General features: G+C 59.7%; 2 protein-coding genes across 3 annotated transcripts; both read right to left on the minus strand.

Moving 5' to 3' along the window:
• Positions 1 to 48: 48 nt before the first annotated feature.
• On the minus strand, positions 49 to 4800 carry GLA (galactosidase alpha). Its single transcript, XM_061356734.1, has 7 exons — positions 4622 to 4800; positions 4153 to 4327; positions 3784 to 3961; positions 2318 to 2409; positions 1261 to 1422; positions 543 to 740; positions 49 to 373 (listed from the first exon to the last, which is right to left on the minus strand). The coding sequence occupies exons 1-7, from the start codon at positions 4798 to 4800 to the stop codon at positions 110 to 112; spliced, it is 1248 nt and encodes a 415-aa protein (XP_061212718.1). The 3' UTR covers positions 49 to 109.
• Positions 4801 to 10470: 5670 nt separating this feature from the next.
• Positions 10471 to 19762, minus strand: LOC133214078 (glycine receptor subunit alpha-4). Of its 2 annotated transcripts, none has more exons than XM_061356759.1 (9): positions 19542 to 19693; positions 16887 to 17020; positions 16499 to 16566; positions 15639 to 15862; positions 15440 to 15522; positions 15143 to 15283; positions 14846 to 15060; positions 14443 to 14592; positions 10471 to 11367 (listed from the first exon to the last, which is right to left on the minus strand). In XM_061356759.1, exons 1-9 carry the CDS (start codon positions 19622 to 19624, stop codon positions 11080 to 11082), a joined length of 1386 nt encoding a protein of 461 aa, XP_061212743.1. In that variant the 5' UTR covers positions 19625 to 19693; the 3' UTR covers positions 10471 to 11079. The 2 variants fall into 2 exon arrangements, with proteins under 2 accessions (XP_061212743.1, XP_061212744.1); XM_061356760.1 differs by lacking the exon at positions 10471 to 11367 and adding an exon at positions 13433 to 13635 and having other exon boundaries at positions 19542 to 19762.
• Positions 19763 to 26007: the final 6245 nt, after the last annotated feature.

The following is a 26007-nucleotide window of genomic DNA, read 5'->3' on the forward strand; positions in this document are numbered from 1 at the left end:
CACCTGAGTAGCAAATGTCTGAGGAGAGAACAAAGGCACCCACCCCACTTCTCTTGACAAGAAGTTTAGAAAGAGCCTGAGGCTTACAAAGAGATTGTCTTTGTGCCTCCTATAGTGCCACTACTTTGAGCAGCACAGTGCCTGTTGGGTTGACCTCCACGCTCAGGGAGGACACCCAGCTGTACACCCCGCAGTCCCTCCTGGCTGGCAGGACCTGCCATATGGAGCATGCTGGGTTGCAGGCCAGCCCATTGCCAAGGAAGGTGAGGGGGAAGGTGAAGTTTCGGGGTCCCCCAATCTCCTGCTGGTTCAGCACTGCCACAGCATAGGCTTGGCCAGATAGGGGCCGCTCCCACAGCTCAAAGTTCTTGTCCTGCCAAGGAGAAAATAAACGTGTCAGGGGAGGCAGAACTGGTGCTCTTCATGCCTGAATAAGAAGGCTTCAGGAATGAGTGGACTCACTTGGCTCCTGCTCCCAAACCCTAGCACTCCCCTGTAACCCAATGTATCCCCTTTATGAAGAGACTGGCTGCCTGCTGTACCTTGGTGATCCGGTATCCCTGCTTGCCCAGCGGATCCTGGTTGATGGCGATCACCTCTTTGTTCTGGAGCAGCCACTTGGCCTCAGGACTAATGTGCCGCAGGTCATTGGACATGAAGAGGGGAGCTGCCATGATAGCCCACATGGCCATTTGAGTCACTGCCTGGTCCCAGCTCAGCCCAAAGTTTCCAATCACCAGCTGTGACAAAAACACAGAAGCACCTGGTAACACTACCTGTCAAGGAGAAACTGGGCCACCAGCACAAGCACTGGTAAATGGCCGGATGCTGAGGGTGGGACCCCTGTTTGGGAACTGGTTAGATAGTCTTGAGTGCCAGGAGCAGGTTGGGAAAGGCAAGGCATGACGACTGGGGCAATTCAGGATGAACCACTGGTAGAAGCAAAGAAGGATCCTCAACTTGCTAGGCAGCATTTCAAAATCTGCTTTTGTATGCAGCTATTCCTAACAATGCAGGGGATTCCCTCTAGTGGGAGACGAGCACTTCAGAGACTTTCCCACTGCCACACTGCTTGCTGAGGCTGCATTACAGAGAGCACTTCCTTGGTGCTATCTGTAGCTGTAGTTCTCTTTCCCTTTCCAGCCAGGGATGCTCTCATCAAGCTCCCGATCCTGGAGCCCTGTCAGAGTCCCTCCCCTCAATGTTTCTCCTTTCCCATCCCTCTCAGCCTACACCCGAGGCAGGTGTTGCTCTACTTGCCATGTCAGGATCGTTCCAGCCCCCTGGCCCAGCTATCTTCACAATGCTGTCCTGGTGAAGTGCTGTCCAGTCCAAGATACTCTTGATGCTGCTCCAGGAATCATAGACATCAAAAAAGTTCCTCCAGTGATTGCAGTACTGTTTGATCTCTGTGTAATTGGGCTGCCAAAACAATGAGTGTGATTAGCCACAGAGCCTGAGTGTACAAGGACAAGACCATACACAAGGCTAGACCGGATCAGGGATAATTTGGGGAAGAACTATGATAACATCTTACATCAGCAACCATCTGGATGATCTAGTTGGTTCCCTAGGATGCCTTATGCCCAGTAATCCCAGGCTGCCATGCTCCAGGCAACACTATAGCCTCTCTTGGGAGAATGGTTGTGGCCATCCAGCTCTGTTAGAAGATTCCTTTGAGCACTCTTTTACTGAGGGTATGATGAGGCCAGTGGGATTAAACTGTGACATCCCAGTAATTACTGTCACTTCTTGGGTTTACACCCTTTGGTGACTAATGCATTAATTAGGAGGGAATGGCACCATCCTGTCATGGTGGCACAGGGGAAGCCAGCTATGGGTTGAGAGTCTGTCATGGATCCTGGGTGGCAGAAATCTGTTGGTAAACAGTGTGGAAAATTCCTGTTGAATAGGCTTTCCTAAAGTCTCTTCCCTGCTCCCCAGAGGTGACAGTATGGCTGAGTCCTTACACTTATTCCTTCCACTGTGTCCTGAAGGAATAACACCAAACTATCTGCTAGCTGTGTCTGCACTACCAGTGTTTTTGTGCTTGGCTCCTTGGACACAAAGCAGATGGATGCTGCTGTGCTCTCTGGCATGCTCCAACTGGGCTGTGCCTTCATGCTGCAGGATCCCATTGAATTCAGCAGAGTAATGACTTGCCTCAGGTATGCTTCAAGGGTCTAAAGGAAAACATGGTTTTCCTACGCTTTACAGTCTTGTTCTCTGTCAGATGGGCAACAAGTTTCTCAGGAGGCTGTTCTGCAGTCTTAATGGTTAATTTCTTCCAGGATAAGCCTTGAAAAACACTCCTTACCTGCTTCATGGGCCTCAGATAGAAAGGCCACTCACAGGAGTACACAATGCTCCTTCCAGTCCTGTTCAGGGCCAGAGACATGCGTCTGTAACCTAAAGGAAGAGGACAGACAGAGGTTACACAATCTCCTCGGTCAAACAGAGGAACTTAATCTAACATTAAAGGTTCAGGTTTCAGTTCAACTCTTGCTAAATCAAGGCTGAACACATTGCAGCAGGAACACCCCAGGGGAGCTTATAGTCTGCAGCCTTCCAAGGACAGGTGAGCTCCTTCACAGCTTTGCTACAGGTCATGTGCAGGCTTACTGCTCTGAGAGTGCTGATCTCTGTACCTCCAGCCATGAGAACAGGCTGGGGTTTTGCTGTATGGCTTTTTAAACTCTAGATACCTGGGAAATACAAGTCCATATCTATCAAGCTGCTGGGTACAGCTGCACTGGGTTAAACTTGCTGAAGTATGTTCTTACGAGCCACTTGCACCATATAGACTGAGCAGGAATGCAAAACCACTCGTTTTTCCTGTCTTTGTCCCCAGACAGCCCTGTTAAGTCCTTTTTAATCAGAATGGAGGGAATGAAAAGTTTGCTCTCCCCCCTGGAACTGCTTCAATACAACTGGATTGTACCTTGGTTACATCTGGTCCAACAAGAGCTTTGAGCCCTGCTGTCATGGTGCTGAGCTGTGCTCCCAGCTGCAGCAGCTGGCATATGCCCTACTAACTGGCTCCTATGGGATTGTTATTTGGGCAGGTTCTCCCTGCTAGGCAGAGCGTGCAGGATTCCTGCTGCCAAGCACCATGATGCTGACTGTGACAGCAGGGAGAGCCCGGTCAGAAGCAAACCCACGTTCTGAGTTGCACAAACCTGCTCCAGTGGCACTGGATTTGCTTGTGCTTGCAGGAAGTCTGTACCAAGCCCCCTCAGCACAGTGAGTTATGGAGCTTTCAGCTGCTAACTTGCCAGCCAGTGTGCAAATAACTTCTGCACTAGGATTCGCACTGCCAGGCTTTCAAATCAAAACCCCATCAGGAGGTTAATGCCAGAATTCCCTTTTTATTTTCTCCTGTTAAAAGCCCTGGTAACTGCCCTCTTTATGGCTGACACACGCTGCTCTTGCTTCAAGCTGTTCTGCACTGGCACGGCCTCAGCAAAGGATTAAGTGTGTGGAACATTCTGAGCTTTCCAGTAAGAGCACCACAGAAGGTCAAAGCCTTTGCTGTGCTTAGAGCTGAGGCAGCATTCTGCACAGAGAGCCCCCAGGAGGGCGAGCAGGTAAAAAACACTAGCGCCAGCAACACTCACTACCTTGGGAACAAAGGCTCATACCTGCTTCTGTAAGCATATTCCTCAAATGAGTACACTCAGGGAAAAGCAACTCCCTGGAGCCCACCCTGGGCCTGGAATCGCTGCTGCTGCCTGCAGAACATTCCCACCCTGTGGTGCACTGCAGCCTTGAGCCCGTGCCTACCTTCTGCCAGCAGCTCCAGCGTGTCAGAGTTGCAGCCGTCAAACTTCAACAGGTCCACGCCCCAGGAGGCAAAAGTTTGGGCGTCCAGGTCATAGTAGTTGTAGCTGCCAGGGAAGCCAGCACATGTCTTGTTCCCAACGTCACTGTAGATTCCCAGCTTGAGACCCTTGGAGTGGACCTGTGCTTGCAGACAGAAAGAGAATTGGGGATGGTGCGGTTGTAAGGCAGGAGTGAAGCAAACCCCACTCTGTCAGGCAGATACACAGCCATTCCCCATCCAGCCTTCCCTCTCCTCCCTTGCTCACAGCGCGGCTGCAGGTCAGGTCCCTGCCTGCCATCACTGCCTGCACCGTGATGGGTGGCACTCACATAGTCAGCCAGCTTGCGGATCCCACTGGGGAACCGCTTTGGGTCAGCCTGGAGCCTGCCGTGCTCATCCCGAGTCGGGGCCATCCAGCAGTCATCAATGCAGATGAATTCGTAGCCCGCGTCCCTCCAGCCCTCAGCAGCCATCACATCGGCCATCTCCACAAAGAGCCGCTCGCTGGGCATGGGGAAAGAAAGCAGAGAAGGTGGCAGCCCTATGTCAAGCATCGATACCGCAAACGTGCCGCCCTTCCACGGCAGGGGTTTGGAACCGGGTGATCTTAACGTCCCTTCCAACCCAAACCATTCTGTGACTCCCCAGGGGATAGGGCAGAACTGCAGAGGAGGGAGGGCCCCGTCGCTGGAAGCACACCGGGCCAAGCCCTCAGAGCACCGCACTGTGCCGCTGCCCCCTGCCCTGACCCCCCTCTGCGTGTACCCGCGCTCCCCCGGGACACCCGGCCGGCGGTACCTGACGCAGCGGTGCGGGTCGGTGCCGCAGTCGGTGCCGCAGAGGAAGCGCTCCCAGTGCAGCCAGCCCATCGGCGGCGTCCGGGCCAGCCCGTTGTCCAGCGCCAGCACCGCCGCCATGGTCGCGGCTGCCAGCAGCGCCCAGCGCAGCGCCCGCCGCACCGCCGCCATCGCCGCCATTGCCGCCACCGCCGTGACGCGCCGTCCAGCCAGCCAATCGCTCCTCGGCACCCGACGCCTTCCGCCAATCACGGGGGAGTGCGTCGCACCGCGGCCCGCCCCCTATCCGGGAGTCATGTGGAGTGGAGGTCACATGAGGGGGTGAAGTGCGTGCCCGGTGCCGGGGCGCAGGGCTGTGGTGCCGGGTTAACTCCGTGTTTCAGCTGGTACCGGACTGCATTAGTATTTCACTGATACAGACTTGGACGGAGAAACGGGTAAATGGCTGCAAAAGAAAACAACTGTGGGAGCCTCTCAGGGTTGTAAATTAGACCAAGTGAGAAGGTGCTGTTAATTGGCAGGACTAAACACACATCCCCATGTCCTTAACTAATGCACTTCCATCAGAGGATACAATGAGTGGTGAGTTTTCTCCCCAAACGACCACCTACGATCTTAAGAGACCACTCCTGCACCGCAGTCTTACCTACCCAGACTACTATATACAGCGGGTAACAAGTATAGAGTGGGCATTTTGTGAAATTATAATGGATGTATATATAATAAAGATATAAACTGTCTCTCCTCAGTGTGCGTGGTAGGCACTGCTGCCCCCCAGTCCTCCTTCACACCTCCGAGACACACTGCTGGGGTCATCTTCCTCGCTTTGCCTTTTACCTTGAGCACTCCCACTCCCGACCGTGGCAGCTTGTCCAGCACCAGTGGAGGAGGATGGCTTTGGTGTCACAGTGTTTCTGCAGACAGCACCTTGCAGCCTGGCTGTGGGAGGTGTTGGGGCACAGGGCTCTTCAGTGCTCTGACTGCACCGAGGGGCTGGAGGGGTCTCTGCCATGAGTTCAGGGTGGTTTATGGTGCTGTAGGTTGGGAGGTAATGAAGGGGAATGGGGTCTCTGCAGAGCTTGGCTCTCCTCTTGCAGGGATACAAGGGTAAGAGTGAAGCGATCCAGCACTGGCAGGAGGCTGATGCAGGGGGTATGGGTATGGCCAGGCTGTTTGCTGCTGTTCTGCCTGCTTGTGCGATCCCTGCAGGGTGGGATCCAGCGCATCTGCCTGAGGTGCCTGTGCCCATGCAGATCTTTGCACTCAAAGACTGGGGTCTCCTCATGCAAATCACAGTAACTGGGCATTGCCCTGTTTGCACCGGTACAATCAGCTTGACTGGGAGTTGTGAACCTCTGGGGCTGGGCAGCGCTGGTGTCAGCAGGACTCAGGAAGCTGTAAGGGGCACCTGCATCCCGATCAGCGTTTCTGAGATGAGCCCCAGGTTTAATGCTTGTGTTTGTAGGATTCACATGGCAGGAGCACGTGTGGCCTATTGGGAACATGGAGGCTCTCACTGCCAGGGCACCAGTGAGAGCAGTGGGAAATGGGAAAGGAGCTGATTCCTCACCCCTGGATCAGCCCTGCTGGAGCTCTCACCGTGGCTCCTGCCGCAGCAGGAAGACGGGAGCAGGATGCGGCCGCTGCAGGGCCGGGGCTGCCCCAGCTTTGGCCTCTGGGTGCCGCTGGTGTGTGAGGCCATCGAGGCACCTCGCTAGATGTCCTCCGATCCCTGCGCTGCCGCAGCCGGGGAACAAAAGCTCTTCAGAGCCCGTGGTTTGATAATTGCTCCTTGTTTCAGTGCTGGGGTCCTCCCCCTGCCCCTTGAGGGGCTGAAGCGCAGAGGCTTCTCCGAGTCGGCCAAAACAAGCCACTCTGGGGCTGGAAAACCTCATCGCTTTGTTGTTTCTTGTGTGAAACCACAGCCCAGAGCCATGCACTTATCCCATATTCCCGTATCCCAGAGTTTAGGAGCACTGCAGGGCTGACCCCTGCTGGTTGCCACGTTCCAGCCTTCCCTCACTGCCCCTTCCCAAGGGTCCTGCCTGCCCCTGGAGGTACCTGACTCACAAACACCCCTTGGCCTGGGGAGCACATGGGGTGCCCCATGGCCTGTGTGTGTGTGCAGGCTGGTCCCAGAGCCATGCCAGGGGTGTGGATGTGGCTGTGGGGTTTAGCAGACCGCTGGTGAAGCCCCTTTGGTCAGGTGGAGGTGATGGGGCTGCGGTGATGCTCCCGCTTAGGTGGCAGGGCTGTGCTGGGGCAAAGTGCCCTTTGGCTCCTGGGGCTCCTCTGCTCGGGGGGCAGCACTGGCAATGCTGTGCTGAGGGCTCGGGGCCAGCACAGCCGCACTGTGTGAGTGCCCCACACCTGGACCTTCCCTATGGTGGATGGAGGATGGATCCTACCCCACAGTGAGCATGACCGGCTGGCAGCAGCACACACTGCCAGTGCAGCTCCTGGTGCTTCACTTGCTCCTCACTGTCCCTGGCTTGCTCATGGACTCGTTGCTGACTTTGGGGCTTGGTGTTTGCCTTTAGAAAACCCAGATGTGGGCAGTGCATGAAGGGCAGGGGGTGCTCGGAGCCCTGGTAACCTGCTGCCCCTCTGGCTGCAGTGAACTCACCGGGCTCCAAACCTGCTGTCCCACACAGCATCAGCGGGCACTGGTCCATGTGGACAGGGTGGATTGCGGACAGGGCTGGAGCCCCTACTGAGGGAGGGGAGAGGTTTGGCATTGCCGTGCCTCCAAGCACAGCAGCAGAGCTCGGCTCCAGCAGGACCAGACCCTCCATGGTTGGCAGGGGAGCCTGGATGGCAGCAGTGTTCGAGGCCAGGTTGGACACAGGGGCTTGGAGCAAGCTGCTCTAGTGGAAGGTGTCCCTGTCCGTGGCAGGGGTTGGAACTGGGTGAGCTTTAAGGTTCCTTTCAACCCAAACCAATCTGATTCCTTGGCCCCATGCAGGTGCCCCAGGGAGCCCTTGGGGCTGATGAGGGGCAATGCTGCCCAAACCTGTGCATGTCTGTGGGCACCCAGTACTGGGCATGCTGCTGTCGAGATACTGATGATGCTCATTTTACTGTCTGGGAGTCCCGTTACCCTGCTGGAACTCCATTAACTTCTATTTAAACCAGCCCTTAACCTGGCCAGGGGTGTTGGTTCCATGCCCACAGCTGCTTCCCATGGTGGCTGGGATGCGTCCCCCAATGCACAGCCTCGGGCAGGAAATGGAAAGCCAAATCCATCCAAAGGCAGGGGACAGAGCAACCTGAGCTGGCCTCTGGCCTTGCTGTGAGCTGCAGGAGGGCTTGGGGCTCAGCACCTCCACAGGGATCCGCTGGAGCTGTGTGCTGGAGGGCACTGACAGCCCTACCCAGGGGCTTTATCTTAGGAAAAGGGCGCTCTACCGCTTCCATTTCCCAGGAGGTGCCAATTCCCAGAGCCGGGTGGCTTAGGGCAGACCCCAGCACTTATCTCCAGACAGATGCAGGGTGCCCAGACCTGCCTGGCAAGGAAGAGAAAGGCGAGCAGAGAGTGCAGAAACCGGGCACCCCACACTGGTCCTCTGGGCTGCATCCTCTCGATGTTTGGGGTGGGTGCAGCACCCAGACCTCATGGCAGGGGTTGGTTTGTCCCATCTAGAGAACACCACCATGGGTGCACCTTGCTTGCTCTCCTCCCTGCCACAGCAGAGCCCAGGCGGGCGACAGGGCTGCGAGGTACCAACAGAGCCGGTCTGTGACGCTTGGCTGGGAGGACAGAGGGAGATTGATGTCGCTCGGGAGCGCAGCGCTCAGCTGCGGGCTCTGCCTGCCCCTGCACCAGCTGGGGACAACAGCGCCGGCCCCGGGTGGCACTGGGGGCACTGGGGGGCTGGCGTAACCCCCCCCCCCGGCACAGCTGGCAGCGCTGTGAGGCTGGCGTCTGCCCAGCGGGCTGGCACCAAGGGAGGGTCCCCCCATGGGGTGCTTGGCCATGGCCGGGTGTCTGAGCTCCAGTGCGGAGCTGGAGCCCCCCTTCCAGCCCCACATCTGCCCCATCATGGGTCCTGTCCCCTGGTCAGGGTGAAGAGAGCTGTGGAAGCACCCCACGGAGCTGGGGCTGGGTTTGGGGGAAGCAACTCAAGGGGGGGCTCCTGCCCACCTCTGTGGCATCTCCTATGTGTGAGGTGAAACCCGACAGTCACCACCAGCCGTGTCAGAAAGGACACGTGTGGAGGCGAGGGTAGCTGGGTGCAATAACGACATGCGGGGCTGTTGTGCCTTCATCCCCGCATCCCCCCGACACGTGAGGGATGCTGGAGCTGGCCGCGGGGTCCGTGGCAGACACAAACCCGCAGCACACCACTGAAAGTCCCAGAAAGGCTTTATTGATTCATGTCTGTATGTAGGAAGGTTGATGCTGTTTAAAACCCCACCGCTGCTGGAGGGTGGCTGGGCTGCCAGTGCTTGCGGGTGCTGGGTGCCCGCTGGCACCTCTGCTCAGCACTGCCTCGGGGGGGGCCAGGGCTGGATGAGCCAAAGACAGGGGGTGCACCCCTTCCTCCGTCTCCAAATGGGGCCTCTCCCCAAAACCAAGGCTCGGAAGCCTGGCCCAGACACACAGTGCAGCCCCACAGTGACCCCCACGACGGCAGGCACAGTGGTGGCAATGGGATGGACGGAGCTGGCTCAGCCCGTCCTGGTGGGTCCTGGGCTGGTTCTCCTCTGCTTGCCCTGTCTGTGAAATGGGTGCATGCAGCTGAGACTGAAGGGTTGAGGGAGTGAGGGGGGGAGCCTTTGCTCCCCGAAGTCATGCAGGGAGAGGGTGATGCCTGCCCGAGGAATGGGGTCCCTAATGGCCATGGTGGGGGTTTCTGCAAGCAGTGCTGTCTCCTACTGATGTCCCCCTGCCCCACAGAGTCCCTTTTGCCATCACAGGTAGGTCCCTGGGGCCCTTGGATGCCATAGTACAGCCTCCAATGGGTGAATCCCATTTCCATGCTGACTTGCCTGCAAGACCCTGGGCCCTCTCCTGCACTTGGGGCCGCGGAGGAACAGACCCTGCTGGGATGAGGGTCTGCCCAGGCTGGCTGTGAGCAGGGGCAAAGGAGAGCATCAACACATTTCTCTCTGTAGGACCTACATAAACATCACCTACTGCTTTTATTTCCTGCTAAGCACAGAGGATATCTAGGTCTGGAGGGCTGGCAGCCTCGCTGGGCTTGTCCTGTTGAGGTTTCGGATGCTCTTTTCTCCAGTGGAGGAGCAGCAGGGGCGAACCTGCCCAGGGAATGCTGCACCCGAGCACCAGTGTGTGGAGGAAGCAGGGGAATGGAGCAGTTTTCACCTCAGGCTCTCTGCTGGCACCGTGGGGCTGCGGGAATGCAATGGTGTGGGGATGCCACCACTCACTATTCCTCCAGAGGCACCGCTGCAGCTACCCCCATTACCTTCATCCCATCATCAGATCGGCGGTGGGCCCTACCCTGCAGGCAGTGCAGTGCCCAGTGGTACCCATCAGCAGCTGCAATGGCCGTCTGTGCTCCTTCACCATCAGCAAGACCTTGGGCTCCCCGGCTGCTGCCCCAGGGCTGGTGTTTTCCCAGCAGAAACAGAGCCTCCTGCTCAGTGTCCCTGCCACAGCCGTGGGCACCATGGGCAGCCTTGGACTCTGCAGGGAAGGAAGCATCCCTGACCCCACTGCATTGCTGTGCGCTGGGGCTGGCTGGGGGCTTGTCTGTTGATGGACTGGGGGCTATGGGGCCATAGCCAGCACCACACACAGTCCGGGTGCTTGCTTTTACCTGCAACCCATAGAGAGCTTTAGTTTGTCATCTGGCTGCTCGTGGCCCATGGCCCAGTGATGCAGCCTGACATGGAAGAGGTGGAGGGTGTTTGATTGGAAGGTGGTGTTTGCTGGCCACCAGCTGTGCAGCATCCCAGAGTATCAGGAGCTCCCCTGTACCATAGCAGCACAGCATCCCTGGGTACCTGAGGCTCCCCAGCAGCACAGCATCCCTGGGTACCTGAGGCTCCCCAGCAGCACAGCATCCCTGGGTACCTGAGGCTCCCCAGCAGCACAGCATCCCTGGGTACCTGAGGCTCCCCAGCAGCACAGCATCCCTGGGTACCTGAGGCTCCCCAGCAGCACAGCATCCCTGGGTACCTGAGGCTCCCCAGCAGCACAGCATCCCTGGGTACCTGAGGCTCCCCAGCAGCACAGCATCCCTGGGTGCCCAGAGTTGATGCCATGCAGAAGGCAGGAAGGGTCCCTTTTTCAAACCTGGGGTTGCTGTCCCTGCCTCCTCAGTGCCCCAGCATCCAAAGGGACATGGGGGCTGCCATGTGTCCAGGCTCTGAGGCCCAGCCTGGCTGTGCCGCTGCTCCAGGACAGAGGGAAACACGGTTCTGGCTGAGGCTGTGGCATCCATGCACACTGAGGGGGCAGACGGAGAGGCAGTCCTGCTTTTCCAGCCCTCAGGGCACGGAGTGGATGTCCTCTGAGCGCAGCACTTTGTAGACAACCCAGTAGAAGATATTGAAGACCAGGAAGGTGAAGGGGAAGACGGCTCTGGAGATGGTGTCGATGCGCTTGGCCCGGTCAATGTAGCGCCGGTGGAGGCTCTCCCCTTCCCGCAGCAGCATCCCGGCTGGGGGGGGGCTGTAGATGCCAGGGCCCTCCCCAGCCCCATTCTTCGGCTGCAGGCAGTGGCTCAGCCCATAGCCTCGCAAGTAAAAGCGGCTCTCACGGACGAGCTCTTCCTCCTGGAGAAGGGAAAGGCTGTCACCCTGTGGGTGCTGATGCTGCAGGTGAGCAGGAACTTGTGGCTTCATGTCATGTCCTATGCACCCACCCACTGGGCAATGCACCCAGTGCATGGCACAAGGTTAGGTGCTATTGCAGGCATCCCAAACTGAACAGGGATGTCTGAAAGCGTGGGGCCAGCAGCTGCAGGCAGAGGCAGGCAGCAGTGTGCGTGCTGCTCATCCGACACGTGTTTTAAGGGTGCATCCAAGGGTAACCCCAACCCTGGCAGCCCCACACTGATCCCCACAGCCTCCTCCCAGCCCTGGGACAGAGGTAAACTGGAAGGGGTGGTTTGGATACATGGGGGTGCAGGGCATAGGAGTACAGAGTGCATGGGGGTGCTGTGAACTTGGGGGTGCAGGCATTGCTGTGACAGTGGGGTGCAAGCGTGCCTGTGCTGGTGAATAGGAGCGGGCAGGCAGCTTGCTGGAGCATACCTGGGCAGGGATGCAGGAGCCTGGCTGCCATCAGGGCTTGCAGGGCCCTTCAGTCACTCCAAGGGCCCAGAGCCTGTTTCTCCCTGCAGGAGCTTGGCAGGAGCTGCCCAGTGCAGCAGAGGAGGAAGGATGAGAGAGCTGGACTCCTTGCTGCTCTCCCTGCTATTGCTCACCCCATCCCTGCTCCCTGCTCTGTGCTGGTGGGTGCTGCAGGGAGGACAGCATGCCCACGGGGCTGCATGCCCATGATCAAGCCTCCAGGAGTGCCATGAGAGCCGGCACCCGTGGGCCACAGCCCATTGCCATCACTCACAGCACAGCCCCGCTGCCCTCGCAGCCCCTCGGGTACCGGCCACGCTCCTCCCCGCTGACAGCCCCTTTCCTCATCACGCTCCTTTATCCTCGGGGGAAGCTGTGTGTGCAGAGGTTAGGCAAGGGACCAGCACGTACCAGCCTCCATGTCTGGCTTCTGGCCGAGCCCCCGGGGCGCTCATTTGGTCTGTGTCTCATCCCCCTTCCTGCCCTACTGGTGCCGTATGTGGCTGCGGTGGGTCTCTTCCCCCAGGGAGTGCTGCAGGCTGGCTCCGTGCCTCATGCCTTGGCCATGCACATCCCCGGTGCTGGACCCCAGTGCCACCCGGAGCGGCACTGAGCCTCCTGGCTGCGCTCAGCCCGCACAGGCGCCCAGCCGGCAAGGGGGGCTCTCATGCGGAGAGCGTGCGCTCTGGCACCTTTACTTAACTCAGCAATCCACCAGCTAAGCAAGATCTCTCGGAGGGGAGAGCAGCAGCAGCTCAAATTGCTGAGATTAGCTCGCTTTTGCAGCAGGGTTTTATTCCCCTGCCCCAGGCTAAGCGCTTGCAGCCGCCCTGGGGAGCGCGGTGGGGAGGCTGCAGCTATTCCCTCGGCACTGAGAGGCAGCAGGGCTTGCCAGGGCATCCGGGGGAGGAGATCCGGACTGGGAGTGCTGCTCCTCCCACATGGGTCCCCCCTGGGCTGGGGCAGCCCCACGGTGCTTACTGGGGCTGGGTGCAAGGAGCTTCCTGGGCCTGGCTTTGTGGGGTCTGTGCAGCATCTCTGGATGCTCGTAGTGCATCCTTGGGATGCTACACCACAAGGCACCTGCGCTTTGGTCTGGTTTAAGCCAGCACATGGCTTCTGGGCTCAGCAGAGCTCCCCACTTCCCTGCCCTGGCTGGTGGGTGCTCATCTCTGGCAGCCACGCACAGGGGCTGTGAAAGGCAGGGAGCAAGGGAGCACGCTATGGAGAGCTGGGAAGCCTCTCCTGGCATCCAAGGGCTACTGATGGTGGAGAGGAGGCTTGGGGCAGCCAAGTGCCTCAAACCTGCCCGTGCCAGGCCAGGAAGAGCCCTCACCCTGCTGGAGGTGAGCACAGCCCAGGAGCAGCCATCAGTCCGCCCCAGCATCACTTGCCCCTCGGAAAAGGGAGCTGTGCTGCTCCTGCTCTATGGAAAGGCAAACTAAGGCCCAGCATGGGGGTGCTTCCACAGAAATCTGCTCCATTCCCACCACTCTCACCCCTGTGTTCAGCCCAGGGAGCAGCAGCTCCATCCCATGGGCACTGCCCTGCTTCCTCCATGCCGCTGGGCCCAGCTCCTGCGGGGAGCTGCTTTGGGTAAGGGGGGTGATGCTGGCTGGGGGTGCTCTGCCCTGCGGGGCGCTGCCGGAGCCTCGTGCTTTACCCGGGAGCTGGAGAGCTGTGAGAGCATCGCATGGGTGTGCTCGCCTGCCGCAGGGACTCCAGGCTGCCCGTGCCGCTGCTCAGGACCTTTTGGCATCCCCCAGTGAGCACCAAACAGAAGCAGGACAATGGGTGACCCGCGGCTCTGCCCCAGCCCGGGGGACGGGGGCTCAGGGCACCGGGATGGGGATGAGGGGAGGAGATGCCCAGGCCTGCCCAGACACCGGGATCCATCTTCAGCGTGTGCTGAAGGGGTTTGGCTGCACAGGACGCTGCTAGCCCATGTGGGGTGTGTCTGTACTTGTGTTTTCCATGGAGGTCTGGAGCCTCATGGTGTGGTTATGGTGAGGAAACGAGAGTGGGGCAGCCACAGGTCTTCCACTTCACGTGGGGGAGAGGGTGGTCCTGTAGCATGGAACCCTGCCTCTGCAGGCCCTGCTGAGTTCCCTTCTGCAGCCCAGACCCTGTCCCTCGATGCCACCAGGTCCCCTTGATGCTTCATTCCCCCTGATGCAGCCGTGAGCCCCTGTCACAGCTGCAGCACAGTGGGGACTCCAGCTTTGATGCTGCAGGTAAGGGGAAAGGCTGTTTCACCCACCCTTGCTGCTTATTGTTATGCTTCTTTAGAGAAGCAGAACACGAGGATGTGCTGGCAGGAGGGGGATGGCACCATGAGTGTGTTTGTGCTGGGGCACCCATGGGTGCTCTGCACTGTGCCGCTCAGGCAGGCAGAAGCACTGCGATGCCCCTGGGTCCCTGTTGTGCTGGAGGGGCTGGCTGCAAGCCCTGGGCAGTGGGACACAGCCCTGTCCTGATGCTAAACTGTCCCTGCAGCCCCAGGCTGTCCCCTCGGTAGCTGAGGATGGGCACACGTCCATGGTGGGAAGGACTCACCATCCTCTGCCGCCGCTGGCGCCGGCGCAGGCGCATGAACTCCTTGTGCTGGCGGGAGACGAAGTTGACGGCTGCGTATTCCAGCAGGGCAGCAAAGACAAAGAGCAGGCAGATGGCCATCCAGATGTCAATGGCCTTCACGTAGGAGACCTGCGGGGGTGCGATGGGGCTCAGGGACCTGCTGCCCCCTGCATCATTTGTCCCGCCCCACTTCACCCCACTGCAAGGGGCACAGGGGCCCTCTTAGGTAGGATGCGCAGGTCAGAGCTTGCCCAGCCGAGCAGCACCGTGTTCCTGCTCATTCCATAGCTGCCAAGGGAATGCTGCCCTTGGGACACTGGGGGTAGCCCAAGTTCCCTGACCATGCTGCAGCGCAAGAGCCCAGCATGGAGCCGGCACTGACCTTGGGCAGGGAGGCACGGGAGCCAGCGCTCTGTGTGGTCATGGTGAGCACGGTGGTGATGCCCAAGCCCACCCGGGCCGGTGCCGCATCCATGTTGATCCAGAAGGAGACCCAGGAGAGGATGACGATGAGCAGGCTGGGGATGTACATCTGGATCAGGTAGTAACCCATCTGTCTCTCCAGGTGGAACTTCACCTCGATGCAGGTGAACTTGCCTATAGGAATGGCAGCCTGATGGGTGAGAGGGACCCCTGGGACATGGTGAGAGGGGGGCAGTACGTCCCTGAGGTCCCCTACCTGTGTTGTAGTACTTGGTGCAATAACCCAGGTCCTTCTCATCCCTGAGGATAAACTGTGGGAGCGTCAAGCCCTCTGCCACCTGCACGGCCTCCTGCTCCTCCAACCACTTGAAGATGAGGTCATTCATGGTGTAGCCAACTGGAGGGGATGGAAGGAGCCATGGGACACGGTTGAAGATGCACCCTGCTCATCCCCACCCTGAATGAGCATTCCTTCCTGCTCACCTCCCTCAGATGGATGGGATGGGAGGGGATGGAGGGGGCAAAGCAAAGCTTGATCCCCTTGGGTACTCACAGCTCTCCAGCTGCATGGTGCATGTCTGGATGTCCATGGGAAAGTTCTTGAGGTCCATGGGGCAGGACAGGATCAGAGTCAGCCTGGAGGAGGCAGAGAAAGCGATGGGGTTGCTGGGGGCTGGGACAGCTGGCAGGGGGAAGGAAAGGAAAGCTTCACCTCCATGCTCCGGCACCGCACCGGGGGAGCAGGGCTGTACCTGATGCTGTAGAGCACGTTGCCGTTCTTGAAGATGCGCAGCAGCTTGTTGTCGGTGGTGACCTCGTGGAAATTGGCCCCTTTCTCGTTGGCGAAGAACAGGTCTGGCTTCCAGATGGAGTCGAGCATGGAGGGGTCGAGGTCCAGGGAGTCGTCGGGGTACTCGCGGTAAGCCAGGCGGGGGTCGTTCCATTGCTGCCGCAGGAACACGTTCACCCGGTAGTCCTGGGGCAGGGGGGGGACCACGTCAGCTGCAAACACCTCATAGGGCCCGAGGAGGAGGAGGTGGAACGGGAGGATGGGATGGAGAAGGAGGTGGAAGGGCCTCAGCCCTGCAGGAGCTGCTGCCTGGCACTAACCACAGCCAGGCAGGGGCAGCTCAGGAGCCTTCCCATGCTGTTGGCAGCCAGGGGATATCAAAGCCACAGCAGCTGGGAGGAGGAGGAGGAGGACCAGCAGCTGCTGCCTGCAGTGTTTGTTGCGGGGCTCTGCGGGGGGCTGATGTGGCAGTTTATGGTATTCCGGCTTTACAGCAGCACAAAGAGGGGATTTCTAGCCCTGGGGCTTCCTCACGCACACGGGGAGGCTGGGGTGGTGGGGATGCAGAGCTCGCTTGCACTGTATGGCACCTGCTGAGCCTGCCACACTGCGACCCAGCTCAGGCACAGAAATGGGGCCCACAGAGCCCAGCTCTGGCTGAGTGATCCCGGAAAAGCCACTGCCATTTGCTGTGTCCCCACTGTGGTGCCAGGGCGCGCAGGACCCCTGTAAACACAGCCACAGGCTTGGCTACCGGGACCTGTGCCCCCCCCTTGTCAGAACCAGTGGGACAGGAGACCCTTGTGCTGGCAAACCCCTCACCATGGTGGTCTCGGTGACGGAGCCGAAGCTGTTGATGAAGATGTTGCAGGTCACGTTGACGGGCGGACCTGAAAAACAGGGTGAAGCCTCCTCTTGCTGCTGGCCATGGAGACGTGCAGGGCAGAGCCCCCCCTCCTGCGTGCATTGTGTGAATGGATGCCCACGAGCATCCCCTGCCTGCTGAGGGCTCCCCATGGGGTGTCGGTGTGAGCCCCACTATACCCAGGCACAGAGGGGACGTGCAGGGCACTGGGATTGCACACAGGGAGGGTGTTGGGATGGAGGGATGTGGGTCAGGGTCCTACCAACACCTGCCCATTCCCTGGTTTTGGGCAGCCGTAAGTGTGGGTCTCTGCCGGGTTTGGGTGTCTCATGTCCTCCCCCTTACCTTTGAAGTTGGGTCGAATCCGGGCATCATACCCTGACGTTCGTCCCATAAGCTTGTCCAGGAAATCAGAGGGTGACATGGGCTGGGGTGAGCCTCGGGAAGCGGCTTTGATTTCCTCCCTCCCTGAGACCAGCCTGCGGGGCAGAGGAGGCAGGGATGCTGCCTGCAGGCACAGCTCAGCACCCTGCAGTGCCAGCGCCCAGGGAAGGGGCTGCGCCCACACCGCATCCACACCAGTGCCATCAGCGTGCTGACCCAGGACCTGCTCCCGCTGTCCTCCCCTCTCTGCCACAGCCTCAGTGCCACATGCTTGTGTTCTGCCTGTCCCCCTGCCTGCTGTGTCCCCTTACAGGGTGTTTGGGGATAGGTTCTTGCAGCTGCAGGGCTGTGGTGGGAACAGGGCACAGCAGGCAGTGGCCTTGTGCCCGGCAGCCGGGCTCTGTGCTGGTGCTGGAGGTGCAAAGCATGGATGGTCCCTGTGGGTGCAATCACCAGCCTCGGCTTGAGCCGCTGAGCAAACATCCATACCCTGCCTGGCAGGACTCGTTGTTTGGAGGGCCTGAGGACACAACCATGGGCTGGCCTGGAATGAGTGGTGGTGCCCAGGAGCACAGCTGGGCTGTGACACCTTGCCAGGAGCCAAGAGGATGTGGCAGGAGTGGAGCAGCAAAGCCCACCTCTGCACTGGCCATGGTATGGAACTGACACGATCTCTCTCACGCAGCGCTCCCAAGATGATGGAGACTTATTTAAACCGACCCTGGGGGGCTGTTTTCATGCACACATCTCAGCCTGCCAACTTCTCTCCTTCTGTCAGTCTATAATGATCATTCCAAGAAACAATGCGAGAGACGCTCACTCACCACATTGCCAGGCATGTGGCTGTGATGGAGAGGAACTAGCCAGAGACCTCAGACACAAAGGGAGCTTTGAGCACGCTGCTTTTGCTGCTGCACACTGCTTCATAATCCCACCAGGGCCATGCCCAGGTGGATCCTACTCCTGTTTGGAGCTACAACCCCATTGTCTCAAGCAAGAGGAAGATGCTGGGAGCTGGGACCCCCTGGGGTCCTTCTTCCTGCCTCCTTGTTCCTACCAACACACCTCTTCCTACTTCCTCCCAGGGGAGCAGGGCTCACCCTGGAGGGGCTTATGTGCATCCTTTGCCAGCCAGAAATGGGCACAGGGACCATCCCCACATGATCCAGCCAGGCATGTTTTCCCTTAATTGGAGATGGGTGGCAGGGAGAACCTGAGGCTGGCCCTGGCCGAGAGCAAAAGGCAGGGGAAATGCATCCTCCAGGAGCTGCATTAGGAAGGTGCACCTTCGGGAGCAGGGCTGTGAGAGGCCTGGGGAGCAAGGGGTTAAGTCAGACCTCTGCCTGCCACACATCTGAGCAGGTTTCCTCCTCCGTTGGAAAGGAGGATGCGGGTTCTCCCCCGGAGCATGTGGGAGGAAGGCTCCTTGAGGAGGCTCAGCTGAGCCGCAGCCCCAGCGGTGCTCGCACCTTGAGGACTGCAGGGGTGCAGGAACACCCGGAGCAGCCACCTCCAGCGGTGGCACTGGCAGGGCCATGCTGGCACAGAGCCCCTGGGCACAGCCCTGGCTCCTGGCTCGCCTCAGTTTCGGCATCGTCTGCCCCGAGCGGACCCTGCCATTAACATGGCCCTGGAGCTCAGCACCTTGTGGACTGAGGGGATGGGAGGGCTGGGAAACACTCACATCTGCCTAGAAATGCCACCCCGATACAAGCAGCTCCCATGCGTGAAACGAGCACATTTTGGTACCGCTTCCCCCTCCCCACCGCGGTTCTCCCCCTCTCTGCTCCAGCCGTTCTGAGGAATGGGGGAGGATGGAGGCAGGGAGAGGGCTCAGCCAAGGAACGCTGCAGCCCCCCAACCTCTCCCTGCCTGGCCCCTTCTCCCCTGCATCCCACCTTGCCCCAGGTAGCACCCGACATGGCCAGAGAGGGAAAAAGGGACCTGGGAGCTTTGGATATTCCATCCAAGTGGGCCAAGAGTTGTTCCTGCACCCATGGGATGTGGGGCATCCCCTGGCCTGGGTGACACAGGGGATGGGTCAGGGATTGTTCTGAGTCGTCCCCGTCCCCCCCCCCCCCCCGGCACCCTAATCCGGTAGAGGGTCTGGGCATCACAGGGGCTTTGCAGCACTGGAGAAGGAGCTGCCTGGGCCATCACCTGGCTGGGATCACCCCTTCTCCCACCGTGGCAAAGGTCCCCAGCTTGGCTGGGGTCAGGGGGATCAGGGGGGACCCAGCACGGGGACAGTGGCTGCTGGGGACAGGCAGAGCCTGGCTGGGGCTGGAGAGGGAAGGTCTGGTGGGTCCCTGGGGTGCTGGGTCAGGGTCCCAGGGATGTGGGGGAGCGCCGGCAGCCTGCGGGGAGGTCCGGATTGGGGCTGGGAGGGTTCTGGCTGCGGGAAGCAGCCCCTGAGGAGAGGTCTGGGTCGGGTTTGTGGGGTCTGGGAGGGGACGCCCGGGTCCCGCAGGAGAGCTGTCTCCGAGAGGGGGTGATGCCCGGGTCTGGGTGCCGGGGGAGCGGTGCGGAGAGCATCGGTCCCCGCAGCCCCACGGCCCGCGAGTGAGGGGCACCCCGCGGGACGCGCAGCGCCGAGCCCCCGCGCCGTGCGCTCACCTGAGCGGGCCGCGCCGGGGCAGGAGGCAGCTGAGGAGGAGGAGGAGGAGGAAGGCGAGGGCGCCGGCCCGGAGCGCGCCCATCCCGCCGCAGCCCGCAGCCCCGCCGCCCCGGGCGCACGGGCATGACCCGGCCGGAGGCGGCGGCGCCCCCGCTCCCGCTCCCGCCGCACCGGGGCCGCTGCCGCTGCCGCCGCCCCCCGCCTGGTCCCGCTCCTCATAGTCCGGGCGAGCGGGAGCCCGCCGCAGGGTGGGTGCCGGCCGGCTGCGGGCCCCGGGAGCCGGGCGGAGCCTCGCCCGCCGCGGCGGGGAGGAGGCGGTGCGCGGCGGCGGGGGGCTCCTCTCCGCCCTGGCCGCCTCCTCCCCGCCGCTCGGGGAGCTCTGCCGCCCCGTCGGGGCTGCCCTGGAGCCCCACGTCCCATCCCGGGGCTCCTCGGCGAGGGGCTGCTCTGCCCCGGTGCTGTGCAGGGAGGGAGGTGCGAGGGGCAGGGGAGCGCCCCGGGTCGCGGGTGCGGAGGGGCGATGGGATCGAGGGGATGCGGAAGGGCTGATGGGTATGCTGGATCAGGGGATGTGCAGGGCTGAGGGATGCTCCGGGGACCAAGGATGTACTGGGATCAGAAGACGTGAAAAGGCTGAGGGATGCTCCCGGGGACAAGGAATGTGCTGGGACCAGCGATGTGCTGTGTCGAGGGCTGTGCCGGGGCAGAGGGATGCTCCGGAGGTACTGCCCGTCCGAGTGCCAGGGGAAGAGCCGGGCTCTGGCTCCTTCCTCCCTCTGCCCGGCCTGGCCGTGCTCGGTTCAGGGATGCAGCTCAGGGCCGGCCCGCAGCCAGGCTGGGGCTCAGCCCCCCCTCTGGAACCCCTTTGGTTGCCTTTCCCGGAGGCTCAGCTAATGGGCAACCCTCGGTAGGGGCAGGTAAGCTCCTTGGAGAAGGCAAGATGGACAGTGGTGTCTGTGTGATGAGTGGCTGCCAGGGAGGGGGAAACTGAGGCAGAATGAGAGCTGCTTGTTAGCCAGGGCAGCATAGGGCTGGGCTGCTTGGCTGCCTTTGCTCTGTCCCCTGAGGCCACCCGGCCCAGCCGCAGTCACCTCTGGTCCTAAGGCAATCTTTGATTAACTCGTGAGGAAATGAGGAGTATGAAGAAAAGAGAAAACCACAGAATTAATGATTCGGGCAGATTTCTGTTCGCCCTTCTGCGGCTGCCCCATCTCCTTTGTTTGTATTAATTACAGTTTGGTAACGGATAGGAGCTGCCGTTCAAAGCCATTGCTGCAGGGGTCCACAGAGGACGGGCTCGGTGGAGAAGAGCGTGGTACCCCCAGGGAAAGTGAGGGGCTCAGGGCTGCACTGAATTCTCCTCTGCAGAAAGGCAGAGGATGATTTCCAGAGCTCCGTGCTGAGTTTGCTGTGTGGAGGCAGCATGACCGAGGGCTGGCTGTGTGATACCAAACCTGGGGCACCTTGTCCAGAGCAGGGGAGAAGACAAGGGGCTGTAGGCAGCAAGCACTTAGCTGTGAGGCAGCGTGCAGGAGCCCTCATCCCCGCTCATCAGCTCTCCTAGCACCAGGAGCTGGGAGAAGTCTCCTCTGATTACCATTGCCATTATGGGGCTGCGGTGCTGGGAGGTGCAGGGCAGGATGTGGAGCCGTGGGGCGTGGAGCCAGCGCACACTGCATGACAGTTCCTCATCCAGAGGCTGTCCGAGCTAAGTGGACCTGACACTGCAGGAGGAGGGGAGCCAGCCGCATCCTCTCTGCCCTCTGGGGAAACTGAGGCATTCCTGCACCCGTGCCTGCATCCTCGAGGGGGATGGATGGATGGATGGATAGATGGATGGATGGATGGATGGATGGATGGATGGATGGATGGATGGATGAAGTGGCCATGGGGCTGGTTCTGTGGGTGGCCACGAGCACGGGCTCTCAATAACCATCCACAAGCCTCGGCTGCAGTCAGCAGGGCACTGGGGCCGTGCTAGCGAGGCCCGTGGGGAGGCCGGTGGAGCCGATGCATCAGCGTGGCTCCCTGAGGGGCAGCCCTCCTGCAGCTCTGCAGGCAGCCAGCGCGGCGAGGAGCGAGGCCATGCTGGAAATAAGCTCAGAGCAAATGCAGGCGGGGAGCATCCATCCCATCGGGAAGGGGAAGGCAGCGCTGATTTCTTGCCAGCAGGGTCAGGGGGATGGAGCCGGAGCTGTCAAAGCAGAGCCTGGCTGTGCGCAGGGGACCCGCAGGCACAGTGCTGCATCCCGGACAGGGGATTCTGGGGGGTGACAAGCACAGGTTTCTCCCCATGTTCCTTATAAAGGAGTGTGAGGTTGTTTTTCTGTAGAGAGCAGATTCCAGCCAGCAGGAACAGGCTCCTGGAGGCTGCCTTCCAGTGCCAGGCTGCAAGGACCACACTGTGACCAGGCTGTGGGCAGCAGCCGGGTGTAGTGCCCAGTCCTGGGACTGGCATTGCCCTCCCCTGTCCCTGCCCTGAAGCTGTCCCCATCACAGTGCCAGGCTCTGCTCCTAGGAGAGGCGCAGGCAGCAGAGATTGGGGTTGCTAAGGCAGGGGGAAAGTGTGATACCTTTATTCCCTTTCCCTCTGCTGTCTCTGAGCACTTGTCAAGCTGTTCCCATGGGGCTGGACTCTGACCTGCTGCAAATCTGCCTAGATGCAGAGCCTGGAGGAGCGCTGTGCCCGTCCACACAGCCTGGATCCAGACCCCTCTCTGCTGCTCAGCCCCTGCGTTGTCACATGTATGTACTCAATCCTGCCTGATAAACCCTGTAGTGCATTCACAGACAGCTCCATTCCGAAGGGCTCCGTGATTCAACCTCTTGAAAACGGGGCTGGTTTTATCCTGGAGGAAAGGTTGAGAGGTGCTTGGGCTCCATTTTGGGGTGAACAGGTTTGTGCTGTCTGTGTTTGGAGTCGGAAGGCAGTGAATGAAGGAACGTGCTTTGCTCTTCACCCCGGAGGCAGGAGATCCTGCAGCACCAGCTTCAGGTGGGCTTTAAGCAACTTGCCCCAGCTCCCCTCCAGCAGGCACAGAGGGATTGAGGGGCTCTGGGGCACGGGTTGATAGCAGCTTAGGGGCAGGTTTGGGGGTGTCACACGCTCAGCATCTCACCCAGCAAAGACAGGATAATGGCTCTGAGCTCCATCAGGGCAGACGCAGCTGCTCTCCGACACTGCTTATTTTAACCAGAGAGCACCACACAGCAGGCACCTCCGTTCCCCATCTAATTCCCTCCTGCCTTCCGTCCCCTCTCCCAAGGCTCGCAGCCAACCCAGCTGGCTCTGGACATCCTCCCCTCCCTTTTACCCTAGGACTGGGATGTTTTTGCAGGAGCCAAGGTGTGAAATGGGGTCGCTGAGCGCAGAGGGTTCTGCAGCCAGCATCCTAGCGCTGCTCTGCGCTTCTGCTCTGTGCCGCTTGCTTAAATGCTTAATGAGCACTGGGGAGCAAAGTGTTCCTTGGGAAAGATTCAAGGCCTCTGCGCCTTCGGTTTAGGGATACACCAATTCCCCTTTCCATGCTTTAATCCTCTGAGCAGTGAAAGGGGAAGCAGACACAGTCTCTGTTGTGTCTAAGGAAAGCAGCAAAGCAAATAGGAGCCTGCCTGTGTTCAAGGAGAGGAGAGCCCTGGGGTGGACATGGTGACAGGCTCCCCCCAAACAAACACTGTGAGGCCTTTAATCAGGTGTGAAATTAATGCCATGGACAACACATTCTCAATGGTGCACTGCTGCCAGCCTGCAGCCTTCCCTGGTCACCCATGTGCCCAGCTTGGGTGCTTTGTTCTGTCCTAATGGCACGTTCATGTGGTTCCCCAGGGTGGTGCTGGTCCTGTCTTTCCCTGGAGAAGCTGTATAATGGGCTCTGGGTGCTTTCCTTCCCTAGCAGGAGCAGAAATCATCTCAGGGTGATAAATGGGTGGCTAAGGGGTGGATACCTGCAGTGGTGCTCTGGTTGGGAGATTTGGTTTGGCTGGCACCAGGGCATGGGCAGAGAGCCCCACTCTCCTTACGTCTCAGCAGGGCAAGGGTTTGGGTGTAGTCACCAGTGGGACCAGGCAGGACATCCCCTCAGTGGCCCAGGAAGGTCATGGGGACTTTGGAGCCTGCTCCTAGGGGAAGGTGGCACCGAGGCATGGAAGGAGGGGGCAGGATGGTGGTGATGCTGGGGAGCCCAGTGCGTGCTTGGTGCTTCCGCGGCGGTGCTGGCAGGGACCCAGTGCCTCAGCGAGCCGGGCAGGGTGACCTGGAGGAGACTGCAAGGTGAACCGAGGCGTTGGTCCCCACTCCAGCTAATGTCACTCTATGATATTGTGGCACTTTTCCAGGCTAAAAATACCCCTGCCATCGGTGCGGCATGGGGCGGGCAATGCGTGCAGCCGCTGTGGAGGGATGCTCTGTGCTGCAGGACCAGCCAAGGGCAGCCCACAGGTGGGGCTGGGGTGGCCCTGCCGGTGGCCATGGGGCTGGCCCTTCCTGCACCCCAAGCAGCCAGGCACTGAGGTCACCTCTTCTCTCCTCCTGCTCAGAGGTGACTGAGCACCACTCTCCAAGGCTGTGACATGCAACCACTCAGCCAGAAGTCTCCAAAATACCATGTGAGGAGCTCAGCGACCACTCTGAGCTGGTTTTCAGCCCATTACTGGGGCCTTTGCTGATCCCAGAGGGTCACACAGCTTCTATGGGTGCTCCTCAAGGTGTGTATGGCCCATCTGGGGACCAGCTTGGAAGCAAGATGCTACAGCAGGGCCCTAACAAGGGGCAGCAAGGAACTCAGCCCATCACTGTGGCTGTGGGGCGCTGCATATGCTAAGGGATGTGCTCCCAGCCCTTTTGTACAGCTGGGGATATGGCATCATCAAATTGAGGGACCTCACCTTGTCCCTGTGTGTGTGGGCTGCTGAGGAGCTGAGTGTGGGGCACATGAGGGGACAGGGTTGGCAAGCCTCTCCCAGGATTGGAGGCAGTCCCAGCTGGGCCAGGCCCATCCACCTTCTCCACCCTCCTTGCCATGCGGGGCAGCTCAGCTCTGTCCTCTCTGCTGTCACGAGTGGGTCACTCAGAGCCAGGCAATGAGAAATGCAGGATCCGACCCTGCGCCCACGCCTACATCCATGACAGGACGTTCCCCCTGTTGAGCTGGTTGTTATCTGCACAAAGGCTGCCTGAGCCCTGCAGAGCATCCTGGAGCCCTTGGGCATCCTCGGTGCAGGTTGGGGGGTGTTTCAGATGTTGCTCCCCTGAAAGCTATCTAAGAAGAGTCCAAGGCTTGTTCTTCAGAATCAACCCCTCCTCTAGCAGGCTGTTATCCTCACATGCTGACATACTTCTCATAGAACAGGTTGTCAAGGAAGTATTCCATGTACTCCTCCCCATCCTGTACAAGCTGGAGACTCCCACCCTGGCCTGAAGACATGGTGTAGGTGGTCCTAACTTGCCTTTACCCATCCATGGGCTATAGACTGTACACCTCCTGCTCCTCTGCTTGGGATAACCTACGAGGATCATATCTGCAGATAGAGCAAGTGTGGAGGGAGCTGCAGACAGAGGGAAGGCTGGAGCGATGCTACTGGCTGGTCCCGTGACCTTGGCAAGACCTTCTCTCTTGAAGGGAGAGATTTAATCTAGATAAGTGTCAGGTGAGACTCCTGGGCCAACAGCAAAGATCAGACAACCCTCAGTGGGTGCTCCGCTCTGGCGGTGTGACATCTTTGTGTCCCTCCTCTTTTCCCATGGGTCACCCCTTTGCTGCTTGCTTTGTCCCCAGATCACACCTCAGTGTGGGCTTGTTTGCTCTTGAGGCTGGGGGAGCAGGAGTGGAATTAGGGGAAGGAAGCTTGGACTGGAGCAGAGCTCTTTCTTGGCTGAGGATGCTCCCATGTTTGCTCCCAATGTCCCTTCTTGGTGAGGATGGCAATTGGATGGGGTTGGGGTTTCCTATGGGCTGCAGGGAACAGTCCTGGTGGGACAGAACTGGCCTGACCCTAGCTGTGGCTGCCTCCAGCATTTGCAATTACTCTAGGGAAAATCTGTTGGATTTTGGCACTGCAAGACCCCTCTGCCTCCCCTATCCCACTCCCCTCCATGGTTCTCTCCTGGGAAGGCGAGGAGCTGCTGTGCAGAACTGATGCCATGGCCAGTGCCTGGCTGAGGGGTGTTGTAACAGCAATGGCAGGTGGAGGATAGGAGACAGGGCCAGCATGGTCCCCCCATCTCCTCCCTACTTTGGGGTACCCATGTGCTCCGTGCATCCTTGGCCACAGTTGCCATGGCAATGCACATCCCTGCTGCAGCAGGAGCACTGGCGGGCTTTGATGAGCTCTGTTTGCTGTTCTCGCCTTCCTGGCTCTCCTGCTCTCAGCCCCAGCCCTCTCCAGGCGTGACAGTGGAAGAGTGGAAGGAGATCACCAGGAGCAAAGCACGCAGCAGTGCTGTGTGGCATTAGCTGCAGCTGCCCG

This window comes from Neopsephotus bourkii, unplaced genomic scaffold, assembly GCF_033783945.1.
Source record: "Neopsephotus bourkii isolate Nb327-2 ecotype Australia unplaced genomic scaffold, CSIRO-AGI_Nbou_v1 NB_867, whole genome shotgun sequence".
In the NCBI taxonomy this organism is placed as follows: Eukaryota; Metazoa; Chordata; class Aves; order Psittaciformes; family Psittacidae; genus Neopsephotus; species Neopsephotus bourkii.

What these genes read in the sequence shown, in the direction of transcription:
- LOC133214078 (XM_061356759.1), bottom strand. Translation starts at nt 19,624, where the DNA reads ATGGGCGCGCTCCGGGCCGGCGCCCTCGCCTTCCTCCTCCTCCTCCTC. An exon ending in AACGTGCTCTACAGCATCAG is followed by an intron (nt 15,523 to 15,638) that starts GTACAGCCCTGC and finishes TGCCTCCTCCAG; the next exon opens with GCTGACTCTGATCCTGTCCT. An exon ending in CACCATGCAGCTGGAGAGCT is followed by an intron (nt 15,284 to 15,439) that starts GTGAGTACCCAA and finishes CATCCCCTCCAG; the next exon opens with TTGGCTACACCATGAATGAC.
- GLA (XM_061356734.1), bottom strand. Translation starts at nt 4,800, where the DNA reads ATGGCGGCGATGGCGGCGGTGCGGCGGGCGCTGCGCTGGGCGCTGCTG. An exon ending in ATCTGAGGCCCATGAAGCAG is followed by an intron (nt 1,423 to 2,317) that starts GTAAGGAGTGTT and finishes TTGTTTTGGCAG; the next exon opens with CCCAATTACACAGAGATCAA. An exon ending in GCTGGAACGATCCTGACATG is followed by an intron (nt 741 to 1,260) that starts GCAAGTAGAGCA and finishes TTTTTGTCACAG; the next exon opens with CTGGTGATTGGAAACTTTGG.